The sequence below is a fragment of the Pistacia vera genome, unplaced genomic scaffold, assembly GCF_008641045.1.
Source record: "Pistacia vera cultivar Batoury unplaced genomic scaffold, PisVer_v2 Contig947, whole genome shotgun sequence".
In the NCBI taxonomy this organism is placed as follows: domain Eukaryota; kingdom Viridiplantae; phylum Streptophyta; class Magnoliopsida; order Sapindales; family Anacardiaceae; genus Pistacia; species Pistacia vera.
In genome coordinates, this window is record NW_022196831.1 from 621,496 (window position 1) to 645,206 (window position 23,711).

Sequence of the window (23,711 nt, forward strand, 5' to 3'; positions counted from 1 at the left end):
TTTCTAGATAGTATTACTGCAGTACGTAGTTTTGACTCTATTTATTACTTGCATTTGACACTGCCATTATAAGACCACGATTATTTTACCTTTAAGCTAACGAACAAACTCCGATAAACTTTTGTGTTAAGCTCTACTTATTTTACTTGATATACTGGTAGTTGATTCAAGTCCCCAGTGCTAGCTATCAAGTTAGTGCAACGTCACCTTCCATGCTGATTATATTTGATCATAATAATACCATTTATCAAATAAGTCAAACTAGGCTGCAGTGTCTGTACACTCCGAAACTTCCCTCTTGCCAGTAATGTGATATGCGCGTTGGCCACCGACGAAATTGCCAGGCCACTAACAATACATTTTATTTTATAGAAAATTGTCACATTTATGTTTCTATTTCATAGTCACATCGCTTCCAAAATATCAAACCTCACTTCCCAGCTACCAAAGTTTCTGGGTTGCAAAATTTCAATTGGGAGGAGGGCATTCATAGAACATATCTTAAGAGTATCTTCTAATTATGGATCTTTATCTTTTTATAACTGCAAAAAGGTGAGAAGGGTCCCAAGTTCTCATGATATGAGTGAGACTTTCCCTCTTGATAACATGATTTGACCTCACCAGTCTGTAAAAAGTTTTTTATATGCCTTCAAAACAATGGCATGATGTATGGAGCGGTCATGGTCTCAAAAAATCGATCAGATCATAATTAAAAACCTACATTTAAATATTTTGAAATATTCTAAGTTTGTTTGCACGTATTCTTTTTATTATGAGTATGCACAATGTTGAATTGCAACCAATGGTTGATTGAGGATGGCTCTTTGGTAGGTCTACCTATCAATTTGGATTCTGTCACTTTTCTCTGCCTTTATTTATGCCAGTTATGAAATAATGAATTAGTTAGAACAGTAGCTTAAACAAATGGGCTAAAGAGACAAGGATACTGAGTATACATTTCTTCTTCTTCAACTTTTTATTTTGAATAATTTCTTTTAGTACAATGTACATATCGGACATTTCCAAAGCGAGGAGAGCCAGTGTACAATTAATCTGACATTGTCATAAGTATTGCATTGTATTATAACATCTAGTCATTCCTAATATGGACGTCCGGGAACTTTTAAACCAAAGGTGAGCATTTAGGTATTCACTTCACAAACCCTACAATCAACAATTGAGCTTTAAAGCATTCACTTTTGATCTGCACGTTAAAAATTTCAGAATATCCAGAGAATTTTCATATAACATCTAAATATAAATAGAAGTTAAAGAATGTAACTATAAAAGAAAAACCTTTTTGGCCCATAGTTTTCACCAAGTGATCTCCATGTTATAAAGTAAAGAAATGAGCCACTTTTACATGACGTGGGGAATCAAATATCAAAATCATATGGACGTCCGAAAACTTTTAAACCAAAGGTGAGCATCTAGGTATTCACTTCATAAACCCTACAATTAAAAGTGTGCACCAAGATCTTTACATTTGATCTGCATGTTAAAAATTTCAGAATATCCATATTAAAGAATTTTCATATAACATCTAAACATAAATAGAAATTAAAGAATATATATGTATATAAAGCTAAATACACATATGAGTTGATTGACACGTGACACATTTTTTAAGCTCTAGAGATTAGAATTGCTCTATTTTGACACATTAGATTGACAAGCCAATCAAATTGTTTTATCTTGACACGTTGGATTGATATTTATTCCTCTATCTATAATTATTAATTAATTAAAAAAATGGGATATGTATTAATAATTATTAATAATAATAATAATACAGGTGCATTGCATCAGTATTCTAAAGGTCTAACCATAATAACACCTTGGATTTGTGATTGTCATGTAGTTGAATTTTATTGGTGATAATGTAGACAATATTAATTGTTGCATTGGTATTCCAAAGTCTAAATAAATAGACATAAAGATTGAATTACATAAATGCATTGCATTGATTGTATTAATAATTAATAATAATACTAATTATATAGGTGCATTGCATTGACATTCTAGAGGTCTAAGTATAATGACACTTTGGATTTGTGATTCCCATGTGATTGAATTTTATTGGTGATGATGTAGACAATATTAATTGATGTATTGGTATTCCAAAGTCTAAATAAATGGACATAAAGATTGGATTAGATAGGTGCATTGCATTGGTAGTAAAAGCATACTTATTTATTAATAATTATATAGGTGCATTGTATTGACATTGCAAACATTTTTTCGTATTCAATTCATATTTAATGGTGTTGGCATTTGAATTGTCTAAATAAAGGGTTATAAAAGAGACGTATGTTCAGTTGTGTAGTATCGAATATGTTAGTTGGTGTTAATAATACACCTAGTCTTTTGTTAATTGTTTATAAGTCATGTTAGTTTGTGTCAATAATATGTTTGTTCTTCATGATTTTGTTAATCAATTATTTTTTATTTATTTATGTTTTTGTTGTTGTTTACAGGTCAAAGATTCATGAATTGGCATGGAATAAAGGAAGGATGTTCGATTGACATTGTCAGATGAGTTGTTATTTTGATTTGTTCTTCTGAACTGTAAGTATATCTTCTAATTATTTTAATACGAAATTGTAAGTATATCTCATAACTATTTTAACGGTTATTATTTAGTTGAATGATTGTTTTTGTTCAGTCAATCTATTTGAATGATTAACAATTTTAATATGAAGATTAATTAACTTTTGTTGATGTTGTCTTCAGTTAACGGTTGTTATACGAATGAATAATTGTTCCTTAACAATCTTAATATAAAGATCGATTAAATTTTGTTATGTTTGTTTTCAAGGAAATGTTCATGTACTTTACTAAGATCAAATCGAGGATGATCCTATTGTCAACCCAACTGTGAGTATGTGTCACATCTATATTAGCAGAAACAATTCATTTGTGTTGAATATGTTTTCTGTAAAAAACATCTGTGTATTTTAATTTGTTATATGAATGATTAACTGTTTATGTCCTGCTGATGTGCGAGTATATATGTTAAATTAATTAATTTTGGCTGATTCCATTTGCCAATTAATAGATGTTATTTGAAATATTTCTTATCAGTTCTAATATGATAATCCCTTAAATTTGGGTCAAGTAAACCATGCATTTTATCATCACACGTATTTCGATTTCCACTGAACAATCAGTAGTAAATTGACCATAACTTGCTCAATAAAAATCCAATTGATAGAAGGATTGAATCTTTAGAAACTAGATAGACAGTGCTTTAATTTGATATATTATACGCTTAATTTGGATAACTGTAGCCCACTGTCGAACCATTCATTTTATCATCACACACATTTTGGCTGTCATTGAACAGTTAGTAGTAAATTGATCATAACTTGCTCAATAAAAATCTAATTGATGAGAAGTTTGCATATTTAGAACCTAGACAAACAGAGATTTAAATTGATACACGCTTAATTTGGATAATTGTAGCCTCACTGCTGAACCATTTCTTTTATCATCACACACATTTTGGTTTCCACTAAACAATCAATAGTAAATTGATCATAACATGCTAAATAAAACTCCAATTGATGAGAGGTTTGAATATTTAGAAACTAGACAGACAGGGCTTTAATTTGGTATATTATATACTTAATTTGGACAACTATAGCCCCACTTCCGAACCATTCCTTTTATCATCACACACATTTCGGTTTCCTCTGTTTCTCGATTTCCACTGAACAATCAGTAATAAATTGGTCATAACTTACTCAATGAAAATCCAATTGATGAGCGGTTTAAATAATTAGAAACTAGAAGGATAGAGCTTTAATTTGATATATTATACAATGAATTTTAATAACTACAGACTTGCGGCCGAACCATTAATTTTATCATCACACATATAAAACCAATTCAATTTTAGTGATGGCAAAGGAAAACAAATATTGATATGTAGTTTTAATTGTATTTGTTCTATCTCTTTTTGTTTACTATATAGATAGATATATTATATATATTATATTAGATATATATATATATATATATATCTTATTATATATTATATATATTTTTGGTTACATACATATAAATAGGTTGTTGTTGGATAGAACAAATTTTATTTATATCACAAATATCATCTGATGTTTGTTGCCGAACTATGCGCTTTAGTAAACCATTATAATATGCCGAACAATTATTATTATCCTTAAGGGAAAACAATATTGTATGTAGTTTTAATTGTGATTATTCTATCTCTTTATATATATATATATATAATATAATATAAATATATTATATATAATATATATATATAATATATATATATATAAATTATATATATATATAATATATATATATATATATATATATATATATAACACTTTTTATGTTACATACATGCTGAATATAAGTAATTTCATTTATTTAACACACGTATTTCGGTTTCCACTGAACAATCAGTAGTAAATTGATCATAACTTGCTCAATAAAAATCCAATTGAAGGAAGGATTGAATCTTTATAAACTAGACATACAGTGCTTTAATTTAATATATTATATGCTTAATTTGGATAATTGTAGGCCCACTGCCGAACCATTCATTTCATCATCGCACACATTTCGGCTTCCACTAAACAGTCGGTAGTAAATTGACCGTAACTTGCTCAGTAAAAATCCAATTGATGAGAAGTTTGTATATTTAGAAACTAGACAAACAGGACTTTAAATTAATATATTACATGCTTAATTTGGATAACTGTAACCCCACTGCCGAACCATTCTTTTTATCATCACACATTTCCATTTTCATTAAATAGTCAGTAGTAAATCGACCATAACTTACTCAATAAAACTCCAATTGATGAGAGGTTTGAATATTTAGAAACTAGAGAGATAATTATTTAATTTTATATATTATACGCTTAATTTGGATAACTGTAGCCCCACTGCCAAACCATTCATTTCATTACCACATACATTTCGACTTCCACTGAATAGTCAATAGTAAATTGTCCATAACTTGCTCAATAAAAATTCAATTGATGAGAGGTTTGAATCTTTAGAAACTAGACACATAGGGATTTAATTTGATATATTATATGCTTAATTTGGATAACTGTAGCCCCACTGCCGAACAATTAATTTTATCATCACATATATTTCGGTTTCTACTGAACAGTCAATAGTAAATTGATCATAACTTGTTCAATAAAACTTCAATTGATGAGAGGTTTAAATCTTTAGAAACTAGACAGGCATGACTTTAATTTGGTATAAATATACACTTAATTTTGATAATGGTCTCCCTACTTCCAAACTATTCATTTTATCATCACACACATTTCGGTTTCCACTTAATAGTCAATAGTAAATTAACCATAACTTACTCAATAAAACTCCAATTGATGAAAGGTTTGAATATTTAGAAACTAGACAGATAGGGCTTTAATTTGGTATATTATATGCTTAATTTAGATAACTTTAGCCCTACTACCGAACCATTCATTTTATCATCACATACATTTTGGTTTCCTCTATTTTTTTATTTTCACTTAACAATCAATAATAAATTGACCATAACTTACTCAATAAAAATCCAATTGATGAGCGGTTTAAATCTTTAGAAACTAGAAAGGTAGAGCTTTAATTTGATATATTATATGATGAATTTAGATAACTATAGATCTACGATCGAACTATTCATTTTATCATCACACACATAAAACCATTTCAATTTTAGTGATGACAAAGGAAAACAAATATTGATATGCAGTTTTAATTATATTTGTTCTCTCTCTTTTTGTTGATATTTTTTTTTGTTACATACATATATCAAAAACAGGTTGTTGCTGAATATAACAAATTTTATTTGTATCACAAATATCATTTGATGTTTATTGCCGAATTATGTAGCTTTAGTAAACCATTTATAATATGCCGAACCATTATTATTATCAATTGGAAAACAAATATTGATATGTAGTTTTAATTGTAATTGTTCTATCTCTTTTTGTTGATATTTTTTCACGTTACATACATATATCATGAAAAGAGGTTGTTGCTAAATATAACTAATTTTATTTATTTAACAAATATCAACTGATGTTTGATGCTGAACCATGTAGCTTTAGTAAACCATTCATTTTATCATCACATATATTTAGGTTTTCACTAAACAATTAGTAGTAAATTGACCATAACTTGCTCAGTAAACTCCAATTGATGAGAGATTTGAATTTTTAGAAACTAGACTGATAGGGCTTTAATTTGATATATTATACACTTAATTTGGGTAACTATAGTGCCACTGTCGAACAATTCCTTTTATCATCACACACATTACAGTTTTCACTGAACAGTCAATAGTAAATTGACCATAACTTTCTCAATAAAAATCCAATTGATGAGAGATTTGAATCTTTAGAAACTAGACAGATAGGGATTTAATTTGATATATTATATGCTTAATTTGGATAACTGTAGCCCCACTGCCAAACCATTTATTTTAACATCACACACATTTTCGTTTCCATTGAATAGTCAGTAGTAAATTGAGCATAACTTGCTCAATAAAAATCCAATTGATGGGAGATTTGAATCTTTAGAAACTAGAGAGATAGGGCTTTAATTTGATATATTATACGACAAATTAAGATAACTATAGACCAGCTGCCAAACCATTCATTATATTATCACACACATAAAATAAATTCAATTTTAGTGATGACAAAGGAAAATAAATATTGATATGTAGTTTTAATTATATTTGTTCTATCTCTTTTTGTTAATTTTTGGATTGATTTTTTTGTTTGATTTGTGGGTTTTACAATTATCGTCTTTCTTTAGGATGTTATCATCAAATACTTTTTTTGCTATAGGTAGTGGTCAATTCTAATTTTAGCAATTAGATTTGTATCATAGGACTTTTATCTTCATGGCTTTTTCAATGCTTCAATTAAGTTGCCTTCAGATTATACAGTTGGAGTTGTTGTTGTTTTCTATGTGAGTTGTCTTCTCAACATTCTTAATTTTTTTTTTAATTTCTAAAATAATAATAATAATAATAATTCATTTTTTCTTCTCAACCATCAAAATCAGTTTTTTCCTTAGGCTCTGCAAGTCTCTTGCTTAAAAGTTCACATTTTTCAACAATGTTTCTCTTTCTCTAATTGATTTATAGACTTATCAACAATGGTTATCTTGCAAATTTATTTTTTTGCTTTTCTTGACAAAGTTGTAAACTTTGGTTGCGGATTTCATATGATGACATATTTGAGATGAACCATGATGATATAGACTTTGAGTTCAATTTGTGGATATTTCAATTATTGATTTTTTAATTATCAATTCAATATACAATGAACTGCAACACAAAAATATATATTTAAAACACAAAAAAAAAAAAACCAATAATAATGTAAAAAAATATATAATAAATATACCCGCGCAACGCTACTTGAGAATGAATATAAGTTATAGAAATTGCGAAAAGTCAGTATAAATTTTAAGTTTAAATAGTTGATCTTGATAATATTTAGGTGATCTTAAATATCATACACAATTTGTTATAAAATACTGACATCAAATATCAAAGACATGTCTACAAAAATAATATCAATTGTATAAGATGATGATTCTAAAAATATAATTAGACTATGTAATATTCTAGTGATCTTCTCAAGTTGGATAAATGATTTAATGACATTTACTTATAATTAATATTAATAATTATACAAGTACAATTATTAATTTTATTTTAACACAATTTTGTATATATATAAAATTTATATTTACTTTAAAATTAGTATAATTTAATAATTATTATGTCTTAATCTAAATAATTTATTTTGTTAAAATAAATTTATTTACAATTTATTTCAAAAATATTGAATAAACATATTCACATGCGCGCCTCATATCTAGTGGGTTTATATTATATATATATATATATATATATATATATATTATATTATATATATATCTAATATATATATATATATTATATATTATTTTTGGTACATACATATATAATAGGTTGTTGTTGGATAAAAAATTTTATTATATCACAAATATCATCGATGTTTGTTGCCGAACTATGCAGCTTTAGAACCATTTATAATAGCCGAAAATTATTATTATCCTTAAGGGAAAACAAATATTGATGTAGTTTTAATTGTGATTATTCTATCTTTTATATATATATATATATATATATATATTATATATATATATATATATATATATTAATAATATATATATATATATATTATATATATATATATATATATATATATATATAATTATATATTTTTTATGTTACATACATGCTGAATATAAGTATTTCATTTATTTAACACACGTATTCGGTTTCCACTGAACAATCAGTAGTAAATTGATCATAACTTGCTCAATAAAAATCCAATTGAAGGAGGATTGAATCTTTATAAACTAGACATACAGTGCTTAATTTAATATATTATATGCTTAATTGGAAATTGTAGGCCCACTGCCGAACCATTCATTTCATCATCGCACACATTTCGGCTTCCACTAAACAGTCGGTAGTAAATTGACCGTAACTTGCTCAGTAAAAATCCAATGATGAGAAGTTTGTATATTTAGAAACTAGACAAACAGGACTTTAAATTAATATATTACATGCTTAATTTGGATACTGTAACCCCACTGCCGAACCATTCTTTTTATCATCAACATTTCCATTTCATTAAATGTCAGTAAATCGACCAAACTTACTCAATAAAACTCCAATTGAGAGAGGTTTGAATATTAGAAACTAGAGAGATAATTATTTAATTTTATATATTATACGCTTAATTTGGTAACTGTAGCCCCACTGCCAAACCATTCATTTCTTACCACATACATTTCGACTTCCACTGAATAGTCAATAGTAAATTGTCCATAACTTGCTCAATAAAAATTCAATTGATGAGAGGTTTGAATTTTAGAAACTAGAACATAGGGATTTAATTGATATATTATATGCTTAATTTGGATAACTGTAGCCCCACTGCCGAACAATTATTTTATCATCACAATATTTCGGTTTCTAATGAACAGTCAATAGTAAATTGATCAACTTGTCAAAAAACTTCAATGATGAAGGGTTAAATTTTAGAAACTAGACAGGCATGACTTTAATTTGGTATAAATATACACTTAATTGATAATGGTTTCCCTACTTCCAAACTATTCATTATCATCACACACATTTCGGTTTCACAATAGTCAATAGTAAATTAACCATAACTTACTAATAAAACTCCAATTGATGAAGGTTTGAATATTTAGCACATTTTTGAACCTCTAGAATTACTCTATTTTGACACATTAGATTAACAAGCCAACCAAATTGTTTTATCTTGACACGTTGGATTGGTATTTATTGTTTCATCTATAATTATTAATTAATTAAAAAAATAGAATATGTATTAATAATAATAATAATAATAATACATGTGCATTACATCAGTATTCTAAATGTCTAACCATAATGACACCTTAGATTTGTGATTATCATGTGGTTGAATTTTATTGGTGATAATGTAGACAATATTAATTGTTGTATTGGTATTCTAAAGTCTAAATAAATAGACATAAAGATTGAATTACATACATGTATTGCATTGATTGTATTAATAATTAATAATAATACTAATTATATAGGTGCATTGCATTAATAATCTAAAGGTCTAACTATAATGACACATTGGATTTGTGATAGCTATGTGGTTGAATTTTATTGATGATGATGTAGACAATATTAATTGATGTATTGGTATTCCAAAGTCTAAATAAATAGACATAAAGATTGGATTAGATAGGTGCATTGCATTGATAGTAAAAACATACTTGTTTAATAATAATTTTATAGGTGCATTGTATTGACATTGCAAACCTTTTTTCGTATTCAATTCATATTTAATGGTGTTGGCATTTGAATTGTCTAAATAAGGGGTTATAAAATAGGCGTATGTTCAGTTGGGTAGTATCTTAATATATTAGTTGGTGTCAATAATACGTCTGGTCTTTTGTTAATTGTTTATAAGTCATGTTAGTTTGTGTCAATAATATGTTTGTTCTTCATGATTTTGTTAATCGATTATTTTTTATTTATTTATGTTTTTGTTGTTGTTTACAGGTTAAAAATTCATGAATTGGCATGGAATAAAGGAAGGATGTCCGATTGACATTGTCAAATGAGTTGTTATTTTGATTTGTTCTTCTGAACTGTAAGTATATCTTCTAACTATTTTAATACGAAATTGTAAGTATATCTCCTAACTATTTTAATGGTTATTATTTGGTTGAATGATTGTTTTTGTTCGGTCAATCTATTTGAATGATTAACAATTTTAATATGAAGATTAATTAACTTTCGTTGATGTCGTTTTCAGGTAACAGTTACTATACGAATGAATAATTGTTCCTTAACAATCTTAATATAAAGATCGATTAAATTTTGTTATGTTTGTTTTTAAGGAAATGTTCATGTACTTTACTAAGATTAAATTGAGGATGATCCTATTGTCAACCGAACTGTTAGTATGTGTCATATCTACATTAGCAGAAACAATTCATTTGTGTTGAATATGCTTTTTGTTAAAAAACATATGTGTATTTTAATTTGTTATATGAATGATTAACTGTTTATGTTCTGCTGATGTGAGAATATATATGTTAAATAAATTAATTTTGGCCGATTCTATTTTCCAATTAATAGGTGTTATTTGAAATATTTTTTATCAGTTCTAATATGATAATCCCTTAAATTTGAGTCAAATAAACCATTCATTTTATCATCACACGCATTTCAGTTTTCACTGAACAATCAGTAGTAAATTGACCATAACTTGCTCAATAAAAATCCAATTGATGGAAGGATTGAATCTTTAGAAACTAGATAGACAGTGCTTTAATTTGATATATTACACGCTTAATTTAGATAACTGTAGCCCCACTGTCGAACCATTCCTTTTATCATCACACACATTTTAGCTTCCATTGAATAGTCAGTAGTAAATTGACCATAACTTGCTTAATAAAAATCTAATTGATGAGAAGTTTGCATATGTAGAACCTAGACAAACAAAGATTTAAATTGATATATTACACACTTAATTTGGATAATTGTAGCCTCACTGCTGAACTATTTCTTTTATCATCACACACATTTTGATTTCCACTAAACAGTCAATAGTAAATTGACCATAACTTTCTAAATAAAACTCTAATTGATGAGAGGTTTGAATATTTAGAAACTAGACAGATAGGGTTTTAATTTGGTATATTATATACTTAATTTGGACAATTATAGCCCCACTGCCGAACCATTCCTTTTATCATCACACACATTTCGGTTTCCCTTATTTCTCGATTTCCACTGAACAATCAGTAATAAATTGGTCATAACTTAATGAAAATCCAATTGATGAGCGGTTTAAATCATTGGAAACTAGAAAGATAGAGCTTTAATTTGATATATTATACAATGAATTTTAATAACTATAGACTTGCAGCCGAACTATTCATTTTATCATCACACATAAAACCAATTCAATTTTAGTGATGACAAAGGAAAACAAATATTGATATGTAGTTTTAATTGTATTTGCTCTATCTCTTTTTGTTGATATTTTTTTTTTGTTACATACAAATTTCGAAAATAGGTTGTTGCTGGATAGAACAAATTTTATTTATATCACAAATATCATCTGATGTTTGTTGCCAAACTATGTAGCTTTAGTAAACCATTTATAATATGTCGAACAATTATTATTATCTTTAAAGGAAAACAAATATTGATATGTAGTTTTAATTGTATTTGCTCTATCTCTTTTTGTTGATATTTTTTTTTTGTTACATACAAATTTCGAAAATAGGTTGTTGCTGGATAGAACAAATTTTATTTATATCACAAATATCATCTGATGTTTGTTGCCAAACTATGTAGCTTTAGTAAACCATTTATAATATGTCGAACAATTATTATTATCTTTAAAGGAAAACAAATATTGATATGTAGTTTTAATTGTAATTATTATATCTCTTTTTGTTGATATCTTTTTATGTTACATACACGCTGAATATAACTAATTTCATTTATTTAACACATGCATTTCGATTTCCACTAAACAATCAGTAGTAAATTGACCATAACTTGCTCAATAAAAATCCAATTGATGAAAGGATTGAATCTTTATAAACTAGACAGATGGTGCTTTAATTTAATATATTATACGCTTAATTTGGATAATTGTAGCCCCACTGCCAAACCATTCCTTTCATCATTACATACATTTCGGCTTCCACTAAAAAGTAGGTAGTAAATTGACTATAACTTGCTCAGTAAAAATCAAATTGATGAGAATTTTGTATATTTAGAAACTAGACAAACAAGGCTTTAAATTAGTATATTACACACTTAATTTGGATAACTGTAACCCCACTGTCGAACCATTCCTTTTATCATCACACATTTCCATTTTCACTAAATAGTCAGTAGTAAATTGATCATAACTTGCTCAATTAAACTTCAATTGATGAAAGGTTTGAATATTTAGAAACTAGAGAGATAATTATTTAATTTTATATATTATACGCTTAATTTGGATAACTGTAGCCCCAATGCCAAACCATTCATTTCATCACCACACACATTTTGACTTCTACTATATAGTCAGTAGTAAATTGTTTATAACTTGCTCAATAAAAATTCAATTGATGAGAGGTTTGAATCTTTAGAAACTAGATAGATAGGAATTTAATTTGATATATTATATGTTTAATTTGGATAACTGTAGTCCCACTGCCGAATAATTCATTTTATCATCACACATATTTCGGTTTCTACTGAATAGTCAGTAGTAAATTGACCATAACTTGCTCAATAAAATTTCAATTGATGAGAGGTTTAAATCTTTAGAAACTAGACAGACATGGCTTTAATTTGGTATAAATATACACTTAATTTTGATAATTGTCTTCCTACTTCCAAATAATTCATTTTATCATCACACACATTTTGGTTTCCACTGAATAGTAAGTAGTAAATTAACCATAACTTACTCAATAAAACTTCAATTGATGAAAGGTTTGAATATTTAGAAATTAGACAGATAGGGTTTTAATTTGGTATATTATATGCTTAATTTAGATAACTTTAACCCTACTACCGAACCATTCCTTTTATCATCACATACATTTTGGTTTCCCCTATTTCTTAATTTTCACTTAACAATCAGTAATAAATTGGTCATAACTTACTCAATAAAAATCCAATTGATGAGCGGTTTGAATATTTGGAAACTAGAAAGGTAGAGCTTTAATTTGATATATTATACGATGAATTTGGATAACTATAGATCTATGATCGAACCATTAATTTTATCATCATACACATAAAACCATTTCAATTTTAGTGATGACAAAGGAAAACAAATATTGATATGCAGTTTTAATTATATTTGTTCTCTCTCTTTTTGTTGATATTTTTTTATGTTACATACACATATTGAAAACAAGTTATTGCTGAATATAACAAATTTTATTTGTATCACAAATATCATCTGATATTTGTTGCCGAATTATGTAGCTTTAGTAAACCATTTATAATATGCCAAACCATTATTATTATCAATAGGAAAACAAATATTTATATATAGTTTTAATTGTAATTGTTCTATCTCTTTTTGTTGATATCTTTTTATGTTACATACATATATCATGAAAAGAGATTGTTGCTAAATATAACTAATTTTATTTATTTAACAAATATCAACTGATGTTTGATGCTGAACCATGTAACTTTAGTAAACCATTCATTTTATCATCACACACATTTAGGTTTTCACTGAACAATTAGTAGTAAATTGACCATAACTTGCACAATAAAACTCCAATTGATGAGAGATTTGAATTTTTAGAAACTAGACAGATAGGGCTTTAATTTGATATATTATACGCTTAATTTGGATAACTGTAGCGTCACTATCGAACAATTCCTTTTATCATCACACATATTGCAGTTTCCACTGAACAATCAAGAGTAAATTGACCATAACTTTCTCAATAAAAATTCAATTGATAAGAAGTTTGAATCTTTAGAAACTAGACAGATAGGGATTTAATTTGATATATTATATGCTTAATTTGGATAATTGTAGCCCTACTGCCAAACCATTCATTTTATCATCACACATATTTTGGTTTACATTGAACATAACTTGCTCAATAAAAATCCAATTGATGAGAGATTTGAATCTTTAAAAACTAGAGAGATAGAGCTTTAATTTAATATATTATACGATAAATTAAGATAACTATAGACCAGTTGCCGAACCATTCATTTTATCATCACATACATAAAATAAATTCAATTTTAGTGATGACAAAGGAAAACAAATATTGATATGTAGCTTTAATTATATTTGTTCTATCTCTTTTTGTTGATTTTGTTGTTTGATTTGTGGGTTTTACAATTATCATCTTTCTTTAGGATGCTATTATCAAATTGTTTTTTTTTGCTATAGGTAGTGGTCAATTCTAATTGTAGCAAATAGATTTGTATCATATGACTTTTATCTTTATGGCTTCTTCAATGCTTCAATTAAGTTGCTTTTAAATTATACAGTTGGATTTGTTGGTGTTTTCTATGTGTGTTCTCTTCTCAACATTCTTAATTTTTTTTTTAATTTCTAAAATAATAATAATAAAAATAATTCATTTTCTATTCTCAACAATCAAAATCAGTTTTTTTCTTAGGCTTTGCAAGTCTCTTGCTTAAAAGTTCACATTTTTCAACAATGTTTCTCTTTCTCTAATTGATTTATAGACTTATCAATAATACTCAGTGGGTTATCCTGCAATTTTTTTTGCTTTTCTTGACAAACTTGTAAACTTTGATTGCGAATTTCATATGATGACATATTTGAGAAGAACCATAATGATATAGACTTTGAGTTCAATTTGTGGATATTTTATTTATTAATTTTTTAATTATCAATTCAATATAAAATGAACTTCAACACAAAAAGAAAAAAAAAAACCAATAATAATGTAAAAAATATATATAATAAACATACCCGCGCAACGCTACTCAAAAATGGATATAAGTTATAGAAATTACGGAAAGCCAATATAAATTTTAAGTTTAAATAGTTGATCTTGATAATATTCAGGTGATCTTAAATATTATACACAATTTGTTACAAAATACTGACATCGAATATCAAAGACATGTCTATAAAAATAATATCAATTGTACAAGGTGATGATCCTAAAAATATAATTAAACTATATAATATTCTGGTGATCTTCTCAAGTTGGATGAATAATTTAATGACATCTGCTTATAATTAATATTAATAATTATACAAGTACAATTATTAATTTTATTTTAACACAATTTTGTATATATATAAAATTTATATTTACTTTAAAATTGGTATAATTTAATAATTATTATGTTTTAATCTAATTTATTTATTTTATTAAAATAAATTTATTTATAATTTATTTAAAAAACATTGAATAAACATATCATCGTGCGGCCTCATGTCTAGTGTAATTATATAAAAGAAAAACTTTTTTGGTCCATAGTTTTCACCAAGTGATCTCCACGTTATAAAGTAAAGAAATGGGCCACTTTTACATGATGTGGGAATCAAATACCCAAATCATAAGAAAGAAAAGAGATTAAAAAGCTAATGTTGTGCGCATTAGCTCACTAGGATCAAATAAAGCATCACCAAGTGGTCACAGTTGGAAAATTCTTTCGTTTTCGACGTACCAAATGACAATTCGTGCGCTCTGTTTTGCACTTTCACCATACATTCCCTGATATCGAATATAAAGCACACATTTCTCGATATTCAATAGGAGAATATTATACCTAAATTAGAAGGTTTCAAAATTATCATTTTACGGCAACTTCCGTATTTTTTATAAATAGAGCCTCAAAGTTTGGAAATTCAAAACTAAATCAATAATACCACGTCACTGATCCTCTCACTCAAACAGCATGTAGCAGTCACAAATAATTTGTTGGTTTGGGATTTTTATTTTTGATTTGATTTGGAAGAAAGAAGATTATTCCTTTGTATTTGGAAGGGGCCAAAATCAATTTGTTTTTTTGCTTGTGTTGCTGGTGTTAGATGGATTGAATTGAAGTGGGTGTTCAAGTACTTGTGTTCATATTCTAATTGAGAAAGATTTGACTTGAAAATATTGGAAGATTGTTGTAGCAACAGTGGGGATGGCAAGCTTTTTGATTAATCGAAGCCAATGGGCAACCAACCACGGTCGGGTAGCGACTAAGCCGGCAACGATTATGTAGTATTTTTTTTTTTTAAATTTTTGTATGTTTATAATTTTAAATGAGCGAATTGAGGTTTGAATAGTTTTCGAAGTGTCTTTGTTTATTTAAATAGCATATTATTGTCTTTAATGACTAAATCACTCTTTAATTGTTAAAGTTAACAGTCAAAAATGAAAAATAGATGGAACAGTGATAGTTTCTCAAACCAGGCATTTCACCAAACTTTGGGTGACAAAATGTATTTCAGCCTATATAATAATTTATAAAAAGTGAAGGGTAATTTTCGAGGAGAAGAGATAGCAAAAATTTGTGAGAGTATTGCTTATTGGACAACATCGCCTAAAAGGGAGCAAAAATTTGATGAAGTGACATGTCAAGCAAGGATTGGAAGTACCAAGAAATTGGCTCTTGCCAGTAAGACGTGTTAGAACTCAACATATTTGATGCTTGAAACTGCTTTTATTTATAAAGCAGTATTTACTTGTTTAAAGCATCAGGAGCCACCGTATAAATGTTTGCCAAGTAAGGAAGAATGGGAGTTGGTAGAGAAAATTAGTGAAAAGTTAAAAATATTTTACGACACCACACTCTTATTCTTTGGAATTAAATATCCCATTGCAAATATTTATTTTTTTTAGATTTGTGAAATTAGAATGGAGTTGTCTAGATGGCTTACATGTGAAAATGATGTGATAAGGAACATGACAACACGGATGGACTAAAAGTTTTCCAAATATTGAGATGTGATTCGTGGTGTTATGTTAGTTGCAATTGTATTAGATCCTAGATATAAACTGAAGTTGATAAGTATAGTCTTTCCCATGATCTATGGAGAAGATAATGGTCCAAATGAGATTAGGAGGATTCAAGAATTATGTAGTGATTTGTTTTTAGAGTACCAATCTAAACACATAAGTTGTGAACCTCAACCCTCATTATTTGCAACTTCTTCTTAGTCCGAAGTTCCTAATTCTAGTGGTCATCGGAGGATGTTGGATACTTTAGTTGTGCTTATGGAGAAAGAATCTAGTTCTTTCCATGGAAGTCGGTGTTAGAATGTTACTTAGAGGAGAAACTTGTTCCTAGAACTTGTGACTTCGATATATTGGCTTGGTGGAAGTTAAATGGGTTTAACTATCATACTCTACAAAAGATTGCTTGAGATATCCTTGGAATTCTTGTGTCCATTGTTGCTTTTGAATCGGCATTCAGCACTGCTGGCAAAGTAGTGAGTCTGCACCGCAACAGACTACATTCTGATACATTACAAGCGTTGAGGTGTTCCCAAGATTGGTTTGGGGCTGATATAAAAGGTAATCAAATAAAATTTTGATTTCTTCAATGGAATAAAGATTAAAAAAAAACTGATTATGATTTGTTACTCATTAATGTTTATTTATTCTTATGTCAAGTGAAAATACTTGTTCCACAATTTATGATGACAGTGATGTGGACAATAAGGTGTGGTAAATTTGAGAAATGATTTTCTTTCTTTTTTCTTTAGTCATTTCAACAAAAGATAATACTACTTTATATAACCATATCAATTGAACTATATTTTTTATTTGTTTAATAGGAAATTAAAATGATTGAATTATGATGAAAGTGAAGCTTGATGGTGTTGCGGTGTCTGGGATTTGGGACTTCGTATATCTGGTTGTGTTATTTTGTTGGGATTTTGGGTGCGTGCAAATTACGGAATGCGATGGTTGTTCGGTTGGGATTTTGGGTGTATGTGAAATGTGCAGTCGGAATTTTGTACTTTTGTGAACTTGTGATGTGCTACATGTTGTAGTTGGGTTATGACATTGGCTTTGGCTTGTAGTTTGACTCTCTAGACTTTGCACCAATTTGATAGAAAGTTTCCACAAATGTTAAAAGTGATTATTATGTTTGTTTTTATATATTTATATGGATATATAAATATGACTTCTAATGATTTTTTGGGATTTTTACAACAAAAGGTTCTGAATATAGGTTATGTCCTATGCAAGACTATGTTTAACTTAACATCTAAACTAATTAGCCCTTTTCTAGTTTTTATTTTATTTATTTATTTATTTTGGGTATTTGGATAATTGTTGGACTCATGGCAATTGTAAGTTTCTCACTGTGACTCTTTAAGATGTTTAAGGCATTAAGCTAATGAAATTTATATAGAAAATGACCAACGGTGATTAATCCCCATTCACGGGGAAAATTCCTCAAGTGGACTACTTCCCATTCGGGGGAAAATTCCCTATGGGCAGTATCACCCGAACAGGGCATGTAGGGGATGGGGGATCATCTCATCCTCGCATGTCGGGGATGGGTATTCCCCAACACCCCCAACTCTTGTACAATTATTTCCCCTAGGGTCAGGTACTAGTACTGGGGACCCATTCCTCGTCCCCAATCCGACTCGTGCCCATCTCTATTGGGAAGTAGATGTGTGGGGCAGCTCTATGTTTAGATTGGTTTCCAAGTTGAAAAGGGTGAAAGTGGAGTTAAAAGTGCTTAATAAAAGGGAGTATTGGAATCTTTCGGAGAGAATCAAAGAAGCTAGGGAAAATCTTTTATTAGCTCAAAATGAACTTTCTCATAACCCTCTTCTTAATGAGTTAATTCTTGATGAGAGAGACAAAGCCTTGAAATTCAAGACCCTTAGTAAAGCCAAGGAGCCCCTTGCTAAGCAAAAGTCAAGAATTTAGTGGCTTAACCGCTTAAGGAAGGAGATCAAAGCACAAGTTATTTCCTTAAGTGTATTAATGGCCGCAATAATAGAAACAAGATTACCAAGCTTTTTTCTTGAAGATGGCACTTTTAGAGGATGATTTGAGCATAAAGGAGTCAATAGTGAATCATTTCAATAGGGTGTTCGAAGAGCTGTGTAGTGCTAGAGATTTTGGGGTCTTAGGGACTTAATTGAGTCATGTATTCCAAGTAATATGGCTAATGATATGGTGCCTGAGGTGACGAAGAAGGAAATTAAGAAGACGTTGTTTAGTTTTGGAAATAATAAATCTCCTGGTCTGGATGGTTTTGGAGCCTTTTTCTACAAATAAGCTTGGGATGTTATGGGTGGGGATGTGGTGTGTGATATCAAGAGTTCTTTAGGGGGGGTCGTCTTCTTGAAGAGGTAAATTGCACTTCTATTGCTCTTATTCCTAAGTGTGCTAATCCCTCCTCGTGTAAAGATTTTAGACCCATCTCTTGTTGCAATACCCTTTATAAGTGTATTACTAAAATCATTGCCAATAGAGTAAAGAGTTGTCTACCCCTTTTTATTGATCATGCTTAAGCAACCTTTGTTGGGGATAAGAGGATAGGGAATAATATTCTTCTTTGCCAAGAACTTGTCCACAATTATAATAGGCCCTTGGCCAAGGAGAAAAAGGTGTACTCTTAAGGTTGACTTGATAAAGGCCTATGATTCAGTGAATTGAAGTTTTCTTCTTGAAACTCTTAATTGTTTTGGTTTCCCTAACAATTTGATCTCTTGTATTGCTAGTTGTATTACATCTCCCAAATTTTCGGTGGTTATTAATGGAGAGCTTGTGGGCTTCTTTGGTAGTTCTAGAGGTTTAAGACAAGGGGATTCGTTATCTCCCTATTTATTTGTCATTGTGATAGAGGTTCTATCCCATTAGCTCAATTAAACGGCGGCTCATCCAAGCTTCAAGTTTCATTGGAAGTGTAAGAATTTGGAGATTATGCACTTATGCTTTGCGGATGATCTTATGCTCTTTTGCCAAGCCAAAGGTACATCTCTTTCTCTTTTTAAAAATGTTTTATTGAAGTTTGAATTGTGGTCGGGTTTGAGAGCACCCTGATAAGAGTAATATTTTTCTGTCCGAAGTTTCTAGCGGTAAAAAGAGGGAGCTTTTGAAATTTGGTTGAGTATGCCAAGGACAAATTACCTATAAGATACTTGGGAGTCCCCCTCATTACTTCTAAGTTAACTTATGGCAATTGTCAACCTCTTTTGGATAAAATTTTGGTTAGGGTCTCATCTTGGAGGAGTAGAATTCTTTCGTATGCAGGAAGTGTTATTCTCAAAAAGTTTATTCTTTAGAGTGTTCAAATTTATTGGGCTTTTCTCTTCAGCCTTCCCTCTAAAATTCATAATGAAATTGATGCTTGATTAAGAGCCTTTCTTTGGTCCGTAGTGGATATGAATAGACATAAGGCTAGGATTGCTTGGGAAGACGTTTTTGTGCCTAAACTTGGGGGTGGTCTCTAGTTTATGAAGTCTAAGGAGTGGAATATTGTTGCCTTTTTAAAACATTTTTGGAATTTATGCAACTATAGGAGACCTTCTATTTGGGTGGCTTGGGTGAGGACTTATCTTATTAGAAATAGGAATATTTGGGAAATCAATGTCCCTCAACATTGTTGTTGGTCTTGGAGACATATTCTTAAATTTAAGGTGCTAGCTAGGGAGAGAATAAAAAGCATTATTGGTAATGGTCATCTCACTTCTCTTTGGTTTGACAATTGGCATCCAAATGGCCCTTTAATATGCAAATATGGGGATCGAATAATTTATGATTCGGGTTTGGGAAAAGATTTCATGGTTAGTGAAGTTATTGATAATGATTGTTGGAGGTGGCAAGTGGCTAATTCATGGGCTCTTATGGACATGAAAAATTCAGTCAACTTTAGTCCTTCTTAAGGGGAAGACAAGGTTATTTGGTCTCAATTCTCTTCAGGTTGCTATTCTATTAAATCGGCTTGGGAGGTTATTAGAGGAAGGAAGTCGAGAGTTGTTTGGAGTGATCTAGTATGGTTCCAAAATTCTATACCTCGGCATGCTATGATTTTGTGGATGGCTATGAAAGGTAGGCTTCTTACTAAAGATAAACTCATGAGATATGGTGTTATCTCTAATGTCAATTGTTGTTTTTGTAATGGGGGGCAAGAAACTTTAGATCACCTATTATTTGCGTGGCTGTTCTCTTATTCCTTATGGTGTAGTATTATTGAGCTCCTCATCTAGGCTATTTACTATGACCTTGGCAAGAGGATATCTTGTTTCTTGCTAGTAGATAGAAAAGGAACAAGTTGAAATATGTTATTGGTAAGTTTTGTTTGGGAGCTACCATGTATTGGATTTGGAGGGAGAGGAATAGTAGGATGTTTGAAGGTGAATGTAAGGAGATTCAATCTATAATCGACTCCATCAAATGCCATGTTAGAGAAAGGGCCATGGACTTCAAAATTTTCAAGGCATCTTTCAACAATAGAAGATTGACAGATTCTTGGGGCCTTCGTAGGGCTATTTTCAAGTCGTCATTCTTCAAGCCCGTTCATGTTAATAGAAGCTTCCTTGGAGCAGCTTCGGTATCTTTTGGTGCAAGCTTGTTTTGGTTAGTTCTTTGTTTTTAAAGGAATTTGTGTGTTGTTAGTCTTGTTCTTAACCCAGGGCATGTCCTGAGGTAGGTCTTTGTTGTTTATTTTGTTGCAATTTTGGGTGTGTTCCTGTTGGTTTTTTTTCTTTGGAACTCAAGGTTTGTCTTGAGTTGATTGGCCGTTTTCTTTCGCTTTTGGCCTTTGATTTTGGGTGGGTGGTGTTTTTAGGTCTCCTCTTGTTTCCAATCTCTTTTTGGTAGATTACATAACAAGAGGAGAGTGATTGTGGGGCTGCCTTGTTTGAGTTCTCTTCTTGGGGCTTGCTGCTTTGAATTGATTTTAGCTAGTGTTCTTAGAGATTACTTGATTCTTTTGTATGTAACATAAGGCATGTTCTATGGTAGGTTGGCTGATTTTTTTTCATGGCCTTTTTACATATTTTTCCTTTTTAATAAATATTTACTTAAAAAAAAAAAAAAAAATCTTAATTTCGGTAGTTGAAAGAATTAACAGAAAAGTTTAATTTAAAGAAGTTGAATGAAGAATAGAAGATGTTGTGGACACCGATTGGCGATTACAGTGGAAGAATCAATACGCAAAGCAAATTGATTATAATTTACATTTCTTTATTAACAAGGGGAACTGGAAGAAGATGAAGAAAATCACCTATCAAACCAATAGCGCAAACAAGTCTTCGTTAAGCATAGTCTTCAGTTGGGGCTGGGGAATAGAACCCAATGAAAATGTCACCATAAATAAGCCCAGCCAAGCCTCCTCCAATGAGAGGCCCAACCCAGTAGATCCACATCTGTGAGAAGTCCCCGCTAACAACAGCTGGACCGAATGATCGGGCTGGGTTCATTGACCCACCACTGAATGGGCCAGCAGCGAGAATGTTTGCACCAACTATGAACCCAATTGCAATTGGTGCAATTGTTCCCAGTGAGCCTTTCTTGGGGTCTACGGCTGTGGCATAAACTGTGTACACCAGTGCAAAGGTTATAACGATCTCCATTACAACACCTTCCAGAGCACTCATTCCTGAAGCAACTCCGTGGGTTGGGGTCTGCCGATTCCACCATATCAAAATCAGCTTTTATTATGATAAAATTTTAAAAATATTTCTAATTCAGTAAAGTTTTAAAGCAATATAACCATTTTAGTTATAGCGAATGATATTGACTTATATGTACGTACAGCGGAACTAGTAACGAACTGTCGGAGGAGGCAAGCAACGATGGAGCCAAGGCATTGGGCAATCCAGTAGAAAATTCCGGTAAGGATGGTGATATTGCCTCCAATAGCCAATCCGAAGGTGACGGCTGGATTCAAATGGCCACCAGAGATGTTGGCAGCCATGGAGACACCCACAAATAAAGCAAATGCATGGGCCACAGCCACTGCCACCAGCCCAGCCTCGTCTAATGCTGCATCCGATGTTAACTTACCTAAAACACAAATATACAAAATCAAACACATATTTACCACTGAATAATATTTATCATGATTGTTTTAGTTTTTTCTTATTTTGTGAAAGGTTCGTGCCATGCAACGTCATTCAACTCACCATAAGCAATAGCGGATCCAACACCAGCAAACACAAAAAGAAGAGTGGCAATGAACTCGGAAAGATAAGCCTTCAGTGACCCAACACTGAAAGAGTCACCAATACGGCCAAAAGCTATCTTCACCATTTTGTTTTTAATTAAGAAGAAAACTTAAAGAAGACTCAGGTTGCTACTATTTCTTGAATGTGTGCTGCAGATTAAGCTTGATGGCCTAGCTTTTTATACTGCTAAATAGAATATACAAAGTAAGAAAGGCCACAGCTGGCACCGACTATGGGGCCGCAATGAGTGTAATAGTGATATTATTGGATGCCGACCAACCGCCTTTTATTTGATAAATATAGGAATTATGAGCACAAGACAACATACTTAACTAGTAATTAATGAACATAAAATAAAACAGGTTATTGTTTTATAAGTATATGATTGAGGATAAGCATGTTCTGATGGAATATTTTTCACAAAGTTAGGTCCATTATATGATGATGATGTTTGAT

The 23,711-nt window shown here is 30.0% G+C and overlaps 1 protein-coding gene across 1 annotated transcript; it reads right to left on the reverse strand.

Annotated features, from left to right (window-relative positions):
* Positions 1–22,179: 22,179 nt before the first annotated feature.
* On the reverse strand, positions 22,180–23,398 carry LOC116120796 (probable aquaporin TIP2-2). Its single transcript, XM_031406769.1, has 3 exons — positions 23,214–23,398; positions 22,844–23,094; positions 22,180–22,712 (listed from the first exon to the last, which is right to left on the reverse strand). The coding sequence occupies exons 1-3, from the start codon at positions 23,338–23,340 to the stop codon at positions 22,344–22,346; spliced, it is 747 nt and encodes a 248-aa protein (XP_031262629.1). The 5' UTR covers positions 23,341–23,398; the 3' UTR covers positions 22,180–22,343.
* Positions 23,399–23,711: the final 313 nt, after the last annotated feature.